This window comes from Nomascus leucogenys, chromosome 16 (assembly GCF_006542625.1).
Source record: "Nomascus leucogenys isolate Asia chromosome 16, Asia_NLE_v1, whole genome shotgun sequence".
Lineage (NCBI taxonomy): Eukaryota > Metazoa > Chordata > Mammalia > Primates > Hylobatidae > Nomascus > Nomascus leucogenys.
Window position 1 is genome coordinate 3,835,548 of NC_044396.1, and position 18,412 is coordinate 3,853,959.

The 18,412-nt window shown below is 36.9% G+C and overlaps 1 protein-coding gene across 1 annotated transcript in view; it reads right to left on the reverse strand.

Annotated features, from left to right (window-relative positions):
- Positions 1-18,412, reverse strand: part of PREX2 (phosphatidylinositol-3,4,5-trisphosphate dependent Rac exchange factor 2) — a 280,879-nt gene that overhangs the window by 77,749 nt on the left and 184,718 nt on the right. Inside the window, exons 32-34 of the mRNA XM_003274806.4 lie at positions 17,224-17,441; positions 12,994-13,096; positions 4,778-4,921 (exon numbers count right to left, since the gene is read on the reverse strand). Coding sequence (XP_003274854.2) covers positions 4,778-4,921; positions 12,994-13,096; positions 17,224-17,441 — 465 coding nt within the window. The remainder of the gene's footprint in view (positions 1-4,777; positions 4,922-12,993; positions 13,097-17,223; positions 17,442-18,412) is intronic.

Below are 18,412 nucleotides of genomic sequence, written 5' to 3' on the forward strand. Positions count from 1 at the left end.
GAGGTTCTACTGAATTGTGATAGGCCCAAATCCAATGATTGGTGTCCCTATAAGAAGAGGGCAATTTGTATGTAGAAACACAGAGACAGACACACACAGAGGGAAGAAGACCGTGTGAGGATAGGGGCAGAGATTGTAGTTATGCTGCCACAAACCAAGGAATGCCAAGGACTGCTGGCAGACACCAAAGGCCAAAAGAGGAAGGAGGAAGCATGGCCTGACAACATCTTGATTTCCAACTTCTGACCTTCAGAACTGTGGCAGAATACATTTCTGTTGTTTTAAGCCACCCAGCTTGTGGTAACTTGCTAGGGCAGCACTGGGAAATGAACGCATCATTTCCAATGACTCACTTGGGTAATGTGAGCTTCCAATCCCTGAAACACTTGGTCTGTGGGTTTCCAAGGCACCCACAGCCAAGAAGATCAATCGCCACCTCGGCAAAGCTGCTCCACCCTAATCATCAGAAGCAAGTAGGGCTATTGTTACACAATGGGAGCCAGAAGGAATATATTTGGCACCCAGGTGTCTACTGGGGTCCCTCTTAGTACTTCCTTGCACAAATTTGATGATAAATGGACAACTGCAGCAATCCTAGTCTGAGAAGGGTAGAGTAATCAGAGGATCAAGCCCCTTAGGGATGAAGGTATTGGTCACGCCACAGATTAGCCACAGAGACCAGCAGAGGTTCAGACGGAGGGTGAGGCTAATCTACAATGGATAGCAGAAGAGGGAAAATGAGACTCTGTGGCAGCTGTAGACAAGCTGGGGCTGCAAGGGCTATAGCTAATCCTTTTAATTTTTCTCTCCTAAATTATCCCCTCCCCCATCCAGAAAGGAGGCCCAGGGGAGTCCTGGAAAAGCCTCTCCCAGTCCCTACACAAAGACATGGGTCTGACAGGTGCAAAGCATGGACTACAGAGGATGCTCAAAGAGCCACTGGCTCGGCTCCTCTCTCAGAAATGATGGGCTCATTGCCCAGTGGCTGTGATAGCCGCAGAAGACATCTCTCAGCCGTTCACTCTTCAGCCTTTGCTGGAGAAAACTATCCCGCTAGGATCACACCTTCTCCTAAGGACAGCCTGCATCCTAACGACCCAACAATGCAGAAATATTTTACGTTGTTCCTGGACCCACCCCTTGCTTCAGCCTCCCAGAATCCAGACATGCTGAACATTTGTAAAATGAATTAGTCTAATTAAATAAAGATTAGCTGGATAATTGCACAGTGTTTCATAATCCACACAGACCTAGAGTGGTTTCTCACTTTTGGTGGACTCCAGAATCACCTGGAAAGCTTCTAAAATATCCTGGTATCTGGGCTCCACTTCTCAGAGATTCTGCCTTAATTGATTTTGCATGGGGCAGAGCCTGGGTATTCTCTAAAACCTTTCCAAGATCGTTAATGTGCAGCTAAGTACTGAAAACCGCTGACAAATCAGGAAATTTAGTCAGTGGGGAGCGTGTAGAGAAGTGGCCCTGAATATTTATCCTCTTTGTACTCTCATTTTCTGCCAACTTCTAGTTGCTTGCTTTATCTCACCAAGGGCTGAGGGATCCCAACAGCATTCCCTGTCCTGTAGGAAGCACTTAGGAATACCAGCCAGAAGATTGTTTTAGCATGACTGGCACATTCCAGCAGTTGGGTTGGTTATGCTTTGCACTTACTTTCCTGTCCAGCCGTTTCTCTGTTCCTTACCTTGAAAATCTGTATCACTTCTGTCTGCCTAGGTTCCTGTTCTTCTGCAGTTCTTGCCTTCAGCAATACACATTGGCTGCCAACCCTGCTCACTTCCAACCCTGAAATTCCTGATCTAATAGCTGGTCCCATCTCTGCAGGATGCCCCATCAACTACTGTGCCCTCCTTTTCCCAGTGATCCATGGAGGCAAGGAAAATGAGAAAGGGGTGACACATTTGCTTCCTGTTCTACTCTAAGTATATGGTACCACAGACAACTTTAGGAGGGTTGACTTTAGTAAATTTCCTAGGAAAATTTCAAATTCATCCATTCCTTCTATTTTTTTATTTGCTAGCAAAGAGTCATGTATATACAAAACTAAAATGCTTTAAATAAACTTCCATTTAAAGCATTTAAAGGAAGCATTTCATTTAAAGCATTTAAAGGAAGAGATGACATTTGGAATCTCTTTCATTTACCACTGCCTTCAATTACCAGATGGTAATCTCTACTCAAACTAGGTCTGATTTTCCTGTACTTCTCTCAATCTGATGAATACTAAGCTACTAATGATTCCTCATGGGAGTTTTATAAAGGCAGAAGAACTTCTGCACCCCCCTTAAATAAACAACCTTATCACTGACAGATTTTTAATGGTACAGAATATTTCCCATCTTGTTTACCTATCTGTGACCTCAACTGCAGAAATATTTCTACTGGTACTTATTCACATCATTTTTCATATTTTGCTGCTGGGAGCATACCAAAACCTAATGTTTGCTATAGCTTTTCTTTAAATTACATTTTAAAAGCTATAGTGCATTCACTGAAATAATACATATTTAGGGATTATTTTTAAATCGGCTTTTGCCAAAGTTATAAAATAGAGGTCGCTTGCAAAATAATTCTTTGCCTGTGTGTACATTTGCTGTTGGATATGATTATTCAGCTATTTATGGCTGATGTGTCACAGATGCAATAATTTTTTTAAAGATGCTTAGTGCCATCTGTCATCTCAGTAATAATTTCAAAGACAAAATTTTTAAGAAGAGAGAAATAAAGGAAAAGAGAAATAAAGGAAAAGAGTCTTTAACAATTGTAAGTCCTGGCTAAACCCTGTAAAAGTTAACATTCCAGACCAACATCCGTCCCTATCTTCTCAAACTATTTATCCCTGTAATGGCTATTTATTTATTTATTGAAGCAGAGTCTCACCCTGTTGCCCAGACTGGAGTGCAGTGGCACGATCTCGGCTCACTGCAACTTCTACCTCCCAGGTTCAAGCAATTCTTGTGCCTCAGCCTCCCGAGTAGCTGGGATTACAGGTGCATACCAACACACCTGGCTAATTTTTGTATTTTTAGTAGACACAGGTTTCCATCATGTTGCCTGGGCTGGTCTCTAACTTCTGACCTCAGGTGATCCACCTGCCTCAGCCTCCCAAAGTGCTAGGATTACATGCATGAGCCACCGCAACTAGCCCAACATATTTTAGATTAAATTATTCTTCTAACTTGTCTCCAAAGGTCCGTTTTTGCCCACTGCTTCTTTTTTTTTCTTCTTCTTCCTTTTCATTATAGAATCTGGATTACCTACACTGACCCTGTCTATAAATCACAGTCCTCCAAACAGAAATGAAAATACCTTCTAATAACTCCTAAAATCATCTCTTCACTGCAATCGTCATCTGTTGAAATATATTCCTGCCAAGTATGTTTGAGGTACTCACAGTTTTTAAACTACGGTAATTGAATTCAGGGTTTTAAAATAATATGCACATGACATGTATTAGTCTGTTTTCACACTTCTGATAAAGACATATCCAAGACTGGGCAATTTACAAAAGAAAGAGGTCTAATGGACTTACAGTTCCACATGGCTGGGGAGGCCTCACAATCATAGTGGAAGGTGAAAGTCAAGTCTCACACGGTGGCAGACAAGAGGAGAGGGCTTGTGCATGGAAACTTCCATTTTTAAAGCCATCAGATCTTGTGAGACTTATGCACTATCGTGAGAACAGCATGGGAAAGACCTGCCCCTATTATTCAATTACCTCCCATCAGGTCCCTCCCACAACACATGGGAATTCAAGATGAGATTTGGGTGGGGACACAGCCAAACCATATCATGGTATAATGCAAAATTTTCATTTAGTAGTGAATTTAGATTTCATATGCCTGTCCATTCTTTAGTTACATAGATAGATGGATTTTATTCCCTCTACTCTTCTCATTTTTTATTAGAGCATTGAAATTCCACAGCAAAACCAATGTAGTTCTTGAAAATTCAAAAGAAGAAAAAAATAAAATTCCCTATGGTATCATTCAGAGAAACTGATACAATCTTGTGACATGACACACACTTTTTTTAGAATGTGGAGAGAAATAGTAGACTAGAGGACACACCACAATAATCAAGACTTCTGATCTTTTTTAGGTAGCATTTTATGACCCCAAAATAAGAAAGATTCAAGACCTTCCCTCAGAAACAGAGTTCACTGCAAGAATTTTCTTGCTCATGCTAACCTTAATTTATTCTACTGCAGATGTTGATAGTCACTCTTGGGAAAAACAAAATGGCAAAGGAATATATATTTTCTGACCAAAAAGAAAAGTTGACATAAAGAATTTTAAAAGCATCAATTTAACCATCCATTGATACTGAAAACATTTAACATACATATATGTAGGTATAGACATACATGTGTGATATAATTAAGACTAAAGTATAAATTCTGTTTAATAATCTGCATGCATATATTAACTTTTTCTATCTCATAAAATATTTTAACCATAAAACTGTAATGATTTTACCATAATTTAACTTACTTAAGCAGTTTATTTAACCCAAATTATTTTATCTTTATTTACACCACTCATGTCTTATTTCTCCATTATAAATAATGCTGCAACTGTATTTGGTAAATATTTAAATCATGCATTATTTCCTTAATAAACATTCCCAGAAGCAAATATATTAGCTAAATGATATTTTCAAATTAATTTAAAAATCCCAACTGTTAAAATCACATTTATAAAAGCATTAATAAAGATAAAATAATTTAAGTACAGCAGCCATCAAAAGAAAAACAGTTTACCTTGTGCAAAAAGAACAGGATGAATTTTAAACCCTCCTCCATTTTTCAACCGTTGAGGAAGTTGTTCAAAATGATAACTATCGACGTAGAAGTAAACTTTCAGAGCTTGCCGACTTCCTTCTGCTTGATATGTAAGAGGAACATCTAAAATGAGATTTAATAGTATATTACTTCCTAAAATAAGGAAATGCTAGATGGTACTTTTGTTAACCTTCAGAAAGAATCCTGAGAATTACTTGACCCAATATATTAAGCGTGATCATGTTTATCAAGTTGGGATTCGACATACAGTGCTATTCAGTGAAAGAATATTAAATCAGTTCTCATTAGTTAAAGCAATGGATCTGTTACTATATTATAAAAATTCCATAATAGGCAACTTTGTTACATTTTGACATATCAGATGTCTCACTTAACTAAATGAGGTGTTTAGCTACACATGGTTTGGATTCAAAATCTCCCAGGGCAGCTGCTTCATTCACATTTTAGTCAGAATGAGTCCTTGGGGTATACTTCTTAAGTAGTGTGCAAGAAATTGAGTACACAGCAACCACTACCAAAATTAGCATGGATTCTGCAAGCTCTATTCCCTGAGCACCAGATCGGAAATATATTATCCTTTGTTGATGCCCCACAGTCATTAAAAATTGTCCCAAGTCTTGTAGCTATTTTCAAAGATCCTAAATTTAATTACTTAAAAAAAAACAATCAACGTGAAAACTAAATTTCAGTAGGCGTATTTCACAATGCTATCATAAATCCTCTCCATTTTATGATACTTATCCATGACAAATATTTCTGTCTCATTAGAAAAGAATGTAAAATCATCCTAAAAGGCTGAATAGTCACAATAACCAGTTAAAAATTAAGGACAAACAAATGTAATTGGCATTTAATACATGTTCCTCACACAGTATTTATAACTTCTAACCTGCTTCTTGAAATAAAACTATATATAAAAGTAGAGGTCGGGCTGGGCGCAGTGGCTCACGCCTGTGATCCCAGCACTTTGGGAGGCAGAGGTGGGCGGATCATGAGGTCAGGAGATCGAGACCATCCTGGTTAACACGGTGAAACCCCGTCTCAACTAAAAATACAAAAAATTAGCTAGGCGTGGTGGCGGGCACCTGTAGTCCCAGCTACTTGGGAGGCTGAGGCAGGAGAATGGCGTGAACCCGGGAGGAGGAGCTTGCAGTGAGCCGAGATCGTGCCACTGCACTCCAGCCTGGGCGACAGAGCGAGACTCCACCTCAAAAAAAAAAAAAAAAAAAAAAAAAGTACAGTTCAGGGTTAAATGGCATCTATGATCACAGATTCCAGGCTCCTTATTAAATCTATCTATTTAATTCTGCATACGAATAGGGAAACATGTCATTAATACCTATTTATCTCCTTTATGCCATATAAAGTACTTATTTTTGTTACTATTTTTTTAAATAAAGACACGAAGCATTTGATTTAGAAAAGAGAATGAACAGGTTTCTAACCCAAAGGGTTGAAAATTAATAGCATTTTAATAATTGGGAAAATCCTTTTTTTCTGATTTCTAAAATAAAGACTAAAAGAACCATGGACACTAAATAAAATACAGATTTATACCTACTAAATATCTGTATCCTCTAGTTCCCCTTTTCACACACTGTCTCACATATATATTTTAATTTGTGTTAAATTCCATACCCTTCATCTTTGGCATCAATATAGGCAACCTCTATGCTAACAAATGAATAATGTTATTGAAAGAAAAATAGTGATAATGATACAACGGTTGGAGTTTCATATTATAGAACTAACATAGAACAAATAAAGATGTTATATTAGGAATCAAGGAACTAAAACTTAATGAAAATTATAAAGTATATTAATTTAAAGTGAAGTTCAAACTAAGAGCACTATAACTCCTGGGATCAAGTGATCCTCCAGCCTTGGCCTCACAAAGTGTTGAGATTACAGGCATAAGCCACCGCCACACCCAGCCCATTACCACTCCTTTCAACATCATACTGGAAGTCCTAGCTATTGCAATAAAATAAGACAAGAAAAAAGAAACTATAAAGAATGGGAAATGAAAACATCAACAAAAAAATGCTCCTGGAACTAATAAGCAATTATAGCCAGGTTGCAGGATACAGGTTAATATAAAAAGTCAATTCCTTTCTTACATACCAGCAGTGAATAAGTGGAATTTGAAATTAACAACATAATGCCATTTATATTAGCACCTCCCCAAAATAAAATACTTAGGTATAACTCTAATAAAATATTACAAGATCTATATAAGGAAAACAAAAAAAAAACTGGTGAAAAAAAATTTTTAAGAACTCAGTAAATGGAAAGACATTTTATGTTCATGGATAGGAAGATTCACTATTGTTAAGGTGTCATTTCTTCCCAGCTTGATCCACAATGTCAGTGAAACACCAAGTAAAATCCCAACAGGTTATTTCTTGGATATTGACAAACTAATACTAAAGTTTATATGAAAAGGCAAAAGACCCAAAATAGCCAACATAACATAGAAAAAGAAGAACAAAGTTGGAAGACTGATACTCCTTTAATTTAAGACTTACTATAAAACTACAGTAATGAAGACAGCATGGTATTGGCCAAAGAACAGACAAATAGATCAATGAAATAGAACAGAGAGCTCAGAAACAGTCTAACATATATATAGTCAACTGATCTCTGACAAAGGAGCAAAAATAATACAATGGAGCAAAGATAAGTCTTTTCAACAAATGTTTCTGGAAGAACTGGGCATCTACATGCAAAAACATAAATCTAGACACTCACCTTATATCCTCCACAAAAATTAACCCAAAATGAATTATAGACTTAAATATAAAATGAAAAACTATACAATTCCTGCCAGATTACATAAGAGAAAATTTAGATGACCTTGGAAATACTGATGACTTTTAGAAAGAACACCAAAGGCACAATCCATGAAAGAAATAATAGATAAGCTAGATCCCATCAAATGTAAAACTTCTGTTCTGCAAAAGACATTGTCAAGAGAATGAGAAAACAAGGAACAGACTGGGAGAAAATATTTGCAAAAGACACATCTGATAAAAACTGTCATCCAAAATACACAGATAACTCTTCAAACTCAACAATAAGAAAACAAACAACCCAAGTGTATTAATCCATAAAAATGTCTAAGAGTGAGTAATTTATAAAGAAAAGAGCTTTAATTGGTTCACAGTTCTGCAGGCTGTACAGGAGGCAAGATGCTCACATCTGCTCAGCTTCTGAGGAGGCCTCAGGAAACTTATAACCATGGCAGAAGACGAAAGGGGTAGCAGGCACATCATATGGCAAGAGCAGGAGAGCAAGCAGGGAGGTGCTACACACTTTAAAACAACCAGCTCTCATGAGAACTCATTATCATGAAGACAGTACTAAGGGGAAGGCACAACATCATTCATGAGAAATCCACCCCTGTGATCCAATCACCTCCACCAGGCCCCACCTCCAACACTGGGGATTACAATTAAGCATGAGATTTGGGTAAGGACACACATCCAAACTATATCACCAATTTTAAAAATGGGCTAAAGACCTCAACAGACAACTCTTTCAAGAAGATATAGAGATGGCAAATAATCATATGAAATGATGCTCTTATCATTTGTTATCAGGAAAATGCAAATTAAAACAGTACTGAGCTACCACTATACACTCATAGAGGGGCCAAAATCCAGAACACTGACAACACCAAATGCTGACAAGGATGTAGAGTGATAGGAGCACTCATTCATCACTGGAGGGAAAAATGCAGATTTTCCACAAAATAAATTTCATTATATAAAATTTAATCCTTTAGCTAGTTTAGTCCTCTCTCACTAATTAAATAATATGATATGGGAGTACCTTGTAGTTTCCTTATCACTAAAGTGGTTAAATTGCCCATTTATGCCTTTGTATTTCTTACCAGTCTCCATGCGCATAGCCACTCTGGAAAACAATTTGGCACTTTCTTGCCAAACTAAGAAGCTCTTAACATACGATCCAGGAATCATGGTCCTTGGTATCTACCCAAAAGAGCTGAAAACTTATATCCACATAAAAACCGACACATGTATGCTTATAGCCACTCTTCATAAATGCCAAAACTTAAAAGCAACCAAGATGTCCTTTGAATGGATAAACTGTGGTACATCCAGCCAATGGAATTTTCTTCTGTGCTAAAAAGAAATGAGCTATCAAGCCATGAAAAGACATGAAGGAAGTTTAAATGCATATTACTAAGTGAGAGAAGACAATCTGAAAGGCTACCTACTGTATGATTCCCAACTATATGATGTTCTGAAAAAGGCAAAACTGTGGAGAAAGTAAAGAAAATCAGTGGATGCCAGGGGTTGGGTGCAGAGTGGGAGGGAGGAGGAATGAACAGGCAATCCACATGGGATTTTAGGGCAGTAAAAATACTCTGTATGATACTATAATGGTGGATACATGTCATTACACATTTGTCCAGATCCAGAGAACGTACAGCTCCAAGAGTGAATCCTAATGTAAACTATGAACTTCGAGGGATTATGATATGCTAATATAGTTCATTGATTTTAAGAAATGTACCTCTATCGTGAGAGCTATTGACAGTTGGGGAGGCTGTGCATGTGTAGGGACAGGGGTATGGAAAATCTCTGTACCTTCCTCTCAATTTTGCTGTGAACCTAAAAGTGTTCTAAAAATATAAAGCCTTTTTAAAAAGTGCATAATACTAATGTGGAGTTGAAAATTGTTGCCTTTTATTTGTGGAAATTTATTAGCTATAAAAAACAAACTTGATAATTAGGACTATATAATATTTAAACGTTTCAAAACCAATATTGCAAGAGGAAAAGGTCTCTGGTAGCATTCTGTAGAAGGATTCATCCCAGAGAGGAGTTTCAACCGTGTCATCCCATCCCTGTAAACACAGCCTCTAATCATTGAATGGGACCGTGAGTTTCAAAATAAGTCTTTGACTAAGAAGCTGTTAGTTCCCTCTGCCTTGGTTGCTCTTCCCTGACTTTCTGCAGGGTTGGGTCTTTCTTATGCTTCAGATCTCAGCTTAAAAGCTACTTCTGCAGAGAATCCTCCACCAGTCACCCCTTGAAGGGCTGCCTCGCCTTTTTTCTTTATGCATCTGCTTATTTCCTTCATAGGATTTATCACAGTTTTATTTTTATATTGATTTCTTATTGATTGTTGATTATTCATTCCTCATTCATTATTGATTCCTAATTCCTTATTCCCAACTAGGCTGTCAGCTCCATGAAGACGGGAACCATGCCTGTCTCACCCATGATGGCACCCACACCTCCAAGCACAATGCCTGGTCCATATAAGGATAGTGGGGACTCAAACATATTCATTCTCCTAATAATGAACTACTATAAAATGACCCATATCACCATTGAAAAGGAGAAGACCTGCTGTCATTACATTATTCTCCTAAACTGATGCAGATTTTCCACAAAATAAATTTAATTATAGACAAACTTACCATTTAGCTAGTTTATTACTCCTTCACTGATTGTGTAATAAGACATGGGAAGCACCTCGTATTTCCCTTATTATGAAGTGGTCAAATTGCCCATTTACTTCCTTGTATCTCTCATGAGTGTCTAAGCTCCATGCCAAAAAAAGCCTTGTTTCATTTGCACACCATGATATCCCTAGAACTTAGTTCAATACTTAGCATGTTATATATATTTAATAATTATTTCTTCAATGAAAATGAACTGTCTTTAATCAAGATATTTGACTTCTACTTGCTTGGCATGCCATAATTCTTCAGAATCTCATTATTCTTTTCATGCGAAAGTGAGATTATAGGTGATGCTATAAATATAGCTTTTGAGAAGAATGCAAAGTAATAAAGTAAGAAGGATGAATTCAAATACTTACTGAATACTAGTATAGACATATGTAATGCTAGAGTCTTTCAAATACATTCTTATTTAAGTTCCTCAACCCTGTGAGTTAGGGAAAGCTATAGTTCTCATGCTTAAAGATAAGAATGAAGCCAAGATTTGGACCTGGATTTCTTGACTTCAAAGCCAATGGTGTCTTTACACCTTCATGCTTCCCCCCTCTCTGTACTTAGTCCTCCCTCAAAGGCATGCAGCCAACTAGTCTCCATCCCAGTGATACAGAATTAATTAGTGAATCTGACTTCTCCGCATCTAAGTAACAGAAAGATCAAACTACATGCAATGCATAATAAAGCTTCATTTTCTTACACCACTTAAATAAGATGTGATGACCTCTGAATACAGGATAATTTTCTTATTTCCTGCATCAACTTAAAATAAGAATTATATTCCTATCTTCACTGTTTTTAGTGTTCAATAGTGCAGCATTGGAACCAGCCCCTCATTAGAGAACCATTTTCGGAAGTTGAGGTTACACTTTGAAGAGATACACTAAAATGTATTGCCAAATATATTCAGAATGCCTGTATCTGTTATAGTGACATCTACATTTACATATTATTATTACTTACATGGTCTCAATTATTTTTTATATTTAGTATGTGTTCCAAAGTTAAATCTTTCACAGTAGATATGCAGTAAGGAAGTAGTTTATCAAGCTTATGATATTGGTTCTTCTCCTACTTGTTCAACAGACCATTTGCCAATAATGTCATAGGAGAACCATGGAAACAGTACTCCTGTGAGCTTACAGTTCCTCAGGCGAAACTTTAAACAACACATTGGGTTATATCACGAAAACAGAGATCTCTCTGCCTTCAGCAAAACTATGCCCACATTATTCAAGTAAATGAAGATAGATCTCATTCTATACATATCCACAGCAAACCACACAATTTGTTCAAATAATATTATCCTTATCAAATAATATTCTCTGCCAGAAAAATTCTTGAATAAATATAACCTAAATTTCTAACTTTGTGCTTCTTGTTCTCTTCCTCATTCATCAGAGGAAATGAAACTTTAATAATATTCTGTTCTCTCTATTTTCATAAATTAAACAGTATTGACATTGCTTTATTTTTAAATAATCTCCACAGCTACCCTCCAGGCCAAGTCACCATCCTCTCCCACCTGGGAGAGGTAGCTTTTTAACTGATCACTGGGCTTCTGCCCTTGGTCCTAGAATAGTCTATTTAACACAGCAGTCAGAGACAGCCTTTTCATATGGAAGCCACATCCCATAATTCATCTGTTCAATGTCATGGTTAGGAAGCAAAGCTCTTTCAACAGCTGGCAAGCCCTGCATAGTCTGGCCTCCTTGCTGTTTCCATCTCTTTTTCTGTTCCCCTCACTTGCTCCACTCCACCTATGCAGGCCAACTTGCTATCCTGAGAGCATACCATGTCTGCTCCCAGCCTCAGAGTCCAGTGAGCCTGGGACACTGCTCCTCCGATATCTCCACAACTCCCTTAACCTTTTCAGGGCTCTGCTCTCCTTTTAGGTAAAGATTCCTCCCTACCCCATTCATTATCTGCAACCTTCCATCTGCCCCTTCATTGGTATCCTTTGCTCTCTTTTGTTTCCCTAAATATCTTTCACATAATTGCCTAATTTATTATAAAATTATTTTGCCTATTATTTATCTCTCCTCACCTTAACTTAATCCCCATAAGAGATATCTGTTTAGCTCTCTACTGAATCCAACACCAAGAATAGTCTTGGCAAGAAGTAGGCATTTAAGGAGCTTTTGATATATGAATAAATGAATGATTATCATCTTAAGTCAGATCATGAATCAAATGAAAATGTATGGAGTCCTTATTTATTGTACTGGACATTAGGAATGTGAGAAATAAAACCTGAAGAAGCTTACACCTTCTAGCCTAATACACACGATACTCATACTTTTGAAGAAACAAGAGACATATAAAAATAATAACAAACTACAGAAGATTTCTTAGACTGATAGATCTATTTTAACTATATTTATGGAATGTGGAAATAGTAGGTAACGATAACTTGCAGAAAGTAAAAGCAAGTTATTTTACTTTGTTTAATGTAAAATATATGGTTATTTTACATTAAACCGTATATATTGCTACTTCTCTGAATATAAAACTTTTAAAATACTGCCTTTGTCAAATTAGTGATGGAAAATTTCTAAATCAAAAGGATACATTTCAATCATTCAGTTCATAAAATACTTATCAAATATATTAATACCAAAGTTATATCATATATAATTGTTTGATGCCAAATAAATTTTGTAAATACCTAATTACTTACTTGCAACCAGGGGTTCCTCTTCTGATGGTTTAAAGTAAAAGGAAACCTTTTCCAAATCAAATAGTGCAACCAGCGTATCTTCTAACATGGCTTGTTCATCTGTCTACAAAGAAAGAAAAACAATGTATAATACAAGATGATATAAAGCAACATAACACAACATGACATAATGTAAATTCAGACCAAAACAACTTTGCTGTGTTTTATTTATACACAGGCACAAAACAAAATTATAAAGACTTTAATAATTTATTGCCCAAAATGAAATGAACAAATCTCTTAAAGTTACAAGTTTCTTTTATGGTTTTATATTTTCCCTTTTCTCTATTGTTTAAATGGTTATGTTATACACACATTTTTCAGTCTATTTTGTAGCTGGATTCTAATCATATTGATTTCATTTATTATTTACAGAACACGAAAAGCATGCTATTTGCATCTAAACTACTAAAATCTTATAACATCTGAAAAGCAAAAATGTTGTTTTATTTAAAAGACAAACTACATAATAGCTATCCTGTTTTATAATGAGATAACTTATTAATATTTATTTGCTATTTTTAGTAACTGTGATTAAAATCAATTTTAATGTGTGGTTATTTGGCTTCCAACGAGCTTGGGAGCAAGAATCATTTTCACCTCACTTGTCTTTGTGGCGTCTTAGTCTAGAATCTTGTGAGTAACAGATCTGGTTTGTTTTAATCATCCATCTCATTCTTATAGCATATAGTTTTATAGCTAAGGCAAGTAAGGCCCAGACATTAAAAAAGTCAGTGTGTGTCTCAGTGATGTCATCTTTCTGGTACTAGATTCTGGCCTTCCTATTAGCAGTTTAATGCATTACTTACAGGGTCTTTTAATAGTTTTATCATGAAAATATAATTAACTTTGTCATACATAGCTTATCTTCCAAAGGTAATATTTGTTTCCTTAAGAATGTCAATGGTCAGGCATGGTGGCTCACACCTGTAACCCCAGCACTTTGGGAGGCCGAGGCAGGAGGATCACTTGAGCCCAGGAATTGAAGACCAGCTTGGGCAACATAGTGAGACACTATCTCTCAAAAAATCAAAAAATTATCTGGGTATGGTGGCATGAACCTATGGTCCTAGCTACTTGGGAGGCTGAAGTGGGAAGATCACTTGAGCCCAGGAGGTTGAGGCTGCAGTGAGCCAAGATTGCACTGCTACACTCCAGCCTGGGCAACAGAGCAAGACCCCATCTCTTAAAAAAATAAAATGTCAATGATCCTTTTAAACAGTTAGTTTAACATGTTGTATACAGCATTTGTAAAAGTTGCTGTAGGCCAGGCACGGTGGCTCATGCCTATAATCCCAACAGTTTGTGGGGCTGAGATGGGTGGATCACCTGAGGTCAGGAGTTCAAGACCAGCCTGACAAAAATGGTGAAACCATGTCTCTACTAAAAATACAAAAATTAGCTGAGCATGGTGGTGCATGCCTGTAATCCAGCTACTCGGGAGGCTGAGACAGGAGAATCACTTGAACCTGGGAGGCAGAGTTCGCAGTGAGCCAAGATCGCGCCACTGCACTCCAGCCTGGGTGACAGAGTGAGCCTCTGTCTCAAAAAGAAAGGTTGCTGTAAGCTCGTAGCCAAATTTGGGGGCAGCATTAGTAGAAGATGAAGGAGGTGGTAAAGAATTTCCATTCTGTGATAAAGAATCAGTGGAGGTAGCCCCAGACCCCAAAGGAGGGCAGCATGGAGACACAAAGAGGTTGGAAGAACTGTCACCTTTGTACCTTGGTGTGATGTTTAATATAGTGCACAGTACACAGTAAGTACTGGATAAATGTTTATTAAACCATTATCTTAAAAAAATCCTTTTGAAGCAGCAAAAAAATGTCATGACCCAAGAAAGAAAGGACAGGACTGAAGAATCAGTGTTTTTTCTGGTAGACAGAAATTCACAAAGAAATGTTCCAGACAGTGTGGCCTTTGAGAGCTACAGCACAAGCCATGGTGTTCCAGCCAACATTGCCAAAGCCAGGCCCAAGTGACCACTGGCTGTGCCTCGCGCTCAGGGGTACACAGACCACCAGAGCGCTGCTCCTAGAGAGCCATTCACATTCCTGGGTGGATGTTTTCTTTCTGCCTTTGTGACAGAAGCAGAAAGACTATGGGTTTCTTGAATTTTTCTTTCCTTAGCAACCTCTCTATTTTCTTTTTAAAATCAATTCCTTAAATAAATTTAAGGGTTTCACAAGACCAGTTGAAAAAAAAACCACACTGCTTCATTGAGATATAACTCACATACTGTAAAATTCACCCATTTAAAATGTATAGCTCAGGGGTTTTAGTATATTCACAGAGCTGTCCAGCTAGCACCATCGTCTAACTTTAGAATATTTTTATCATCCCCCAAAGAAACCCAATACCCAATAGTATTCACTCCTCATTTTCCTGCCCCCAACCATCAGCTGTAGCAACCACTAGTCTACTTTCTGCCTCTAAAATGTACCTACTTAGTACATTTCACCATAATGGAATCAAACTATATGAGGTCTTTTGTGACTGGCTTATTTCACTTAGTATAATGCTTTCAGTGTTTATCCATGTTGTAGCATGTATCAGTACTCCATTCCTTTTAATTGCTGAATAATATTCCATTATATGGACACATCACATTTTGTTCATTCATCAGTTGATGAACATAAGTTGTTTCAATTTTTTAGCTACTATGAATAATCTTGCTAGGAATGTTTGCATACAAGATTTTGTGTGAATGTAAGTTTTCATTTATTTTAGATGTTACCTAGAAATAGGATTTCTAGGTAATATGGAAACTCTATGGTTCATATTTTGAGGAACTGCCAAACCAGCTTCCAAAACGGCTGTGCCACTTCCCAGGAGCAACTTAAGAGGGTGACAAAATTCCTCCACATCCTCCCCAAAACTTGGTACTATCTGTCTTTTGTATTATAGCCATCCGTGTCACACGCATTGTGGTATTTCATTGTGGTTTTGAGCTGCATTTCTCTAATGGCTAATGATGTTGACCATCTTTTCATGTGCTTTTTGGACGCTTTTCTATCTTTGGAGAAATATCTATTCAAATCCTTTGTCTACTTTTTAATTGGTTATTTATCATTTTACTGTTGAATTTTAAGGGTTCTTTATATATTCTGCATATGTCACTCATCAAATATATGATTTTTAAATATTTTCTCATATTCTTTGAGATTTCCAATAAAATTAAAGTAAAAGCATCGGCACTTGATTAGACAATGGCAGTTTAAAAGTAAGGAAAATAGAATAGAAATAAAGCCTTACTCATTGACACATTCATTCAACAGATAATTGATGCCTACCATGTGTTACAAAGTAGGCTTCCTATCATACCTAATTCACACACACACACACTCACACACACACAAACACACACACACATACATTTGTTTTTAAGCTCAAACATGTTACTTGGTAGCTACATTTTCTATGTGTACTTTAACAGATGAAATAGGCTGTCATGTTTAAAATCACAATTCTATTCAGTGATCACCTAATGTTTATATATTAAAGTGAACACATTTGCTTTTAAACATGATGATAACTATCCAAACCACAGGAGGTATTGGTGAAAAAACTCTTAAGTTCACCACAGTTTTATTTTTCGAATATTTCAAGATGCTTTCATCGTATCCACTGTGGAAACCCAATGCATAAATATAGAATATTCTCAGTAATTAAGGCAATGCTCTTCGATTTAACAGGACAAACATGCATACAAAGAAAAGAACTACAATTATTTAACATATGCAAATTTTAAACAGATTGTCAGGCAGTATGGTATTTGAGCTCTCTGAGCTTGGCTCTCAAGCCTGCTCCAGGACATCAATCTCAATAGGAGTTTTGGTTTCACAGCAGCCTGTGTCCTTGGACTGGGAATAAGGAACAGCAGCAGAAAGACCCTTTTTCTTCTGATGACTTTCTCCACTCAGTGTGTAGGCATACAAGAATTAGTAACAGATGGAGGCTTTCTCAGCTTTTAGCAGCCACAGAGAAGAGATACAAACCAGGAAAGAAGGAATACATTCTATATATTATTAAAATTTGAAGGACCACAGAAAAATGTATATTTTTAAAGTAGCTGAATGCATGCACATTCATAGAGATAACCAGGGGGAACGAAATAACTACTTCTTATTTCAAAACATGTTACAGTGCAGGTTACAGTTGACACAGACAGTGGGAGTCCTGTGATTTCCTTACCAAGTTTGGTGACAGAAGTGACTGAAAGTGAAAAAGAACACCTGCATTCGCTATCTGGTCCAGCCACCTCCTGCTGGCTTCCCAAGTTTCCATCTCATTTTCCTTGCTGTTGTCAAACATCTGGTTCAAGGCTGCCATGAGCTGCTCAGAGAAGGCACAGACAGTGGCCACAAGAGTCTGGCAGAAAACCATGTCTCTACGGAGCTGTGTCTCACTATCTGTGATCAAAGAGAACATAGAGAATGCTTTGAAAAATGTTGCAGATGGTGAAAACCAATGCGTTAAGCATCTACATTCACTAGCATTTCATCTTTTCACTAAACTCACACATGTGAAAAATGTGAATTTGAGCTCTATAAATGACCACACACATTTTAGCAAATACGCTTTACAGAAAACACTAAACACCAAAACATGTTAGAAATATTAAAATATTTTTTCCTAATCAATATTGTGACTCTATTCTAGAATCATTAAATTGTTTGATAAAATCTGAGGGAGAAAAATAAGGCTTCATTTATTTATATTTTCTATACCTGATGGGACACAATTTGCATTTGCTGCAATGACATTTTCCTAAACAAAACTCAAAGTCCAATTCGTCAGTTTTTGTTGGCAAATTAAATATAATATTATCAACAAAATTTTTAAAATTAACAACTAAACCTACTCAAATAACGTGAAATACACATGGGGAAAAGAGTATATGATGTTCAATTGTTTGCAATTATAAGCAAATCTGTCTCTCCTGAATGGAGTTATTAAACTTCATGAGCTATAAGTATGTTCTAATATATAAGAATATGAATTCCTATAATTCTTCCAAATAAGTAATATATTTATAGTTTTAGTATGAATTGATTTGTATATGTTTACCAGGATTCTTATCCTGCAATTGACTGGAGTTTTGGTTAACCCACTGATATGGTTAGGCTTTGTGTCCCCACCCAAATCTCATCTTGAATTGTAATCCCCAGGTGTTGAGGAAGAGACCTGGTGGAAAGTGATTGGATTATGGGGGTGGTTTCTCCCATGCTGTTCTTGTGATAGTGAGTGAATTTTCACGAGATCTGATGGTTTTATACATGGCAGTTTTTCCTGTATTCTGACACACACGGTCTCTGCTCTCTCTTGCCTGCCACCATGTAAGGCATGCCTCCTTCCCCTTCTGCCTTCTCCCATTCTAAGT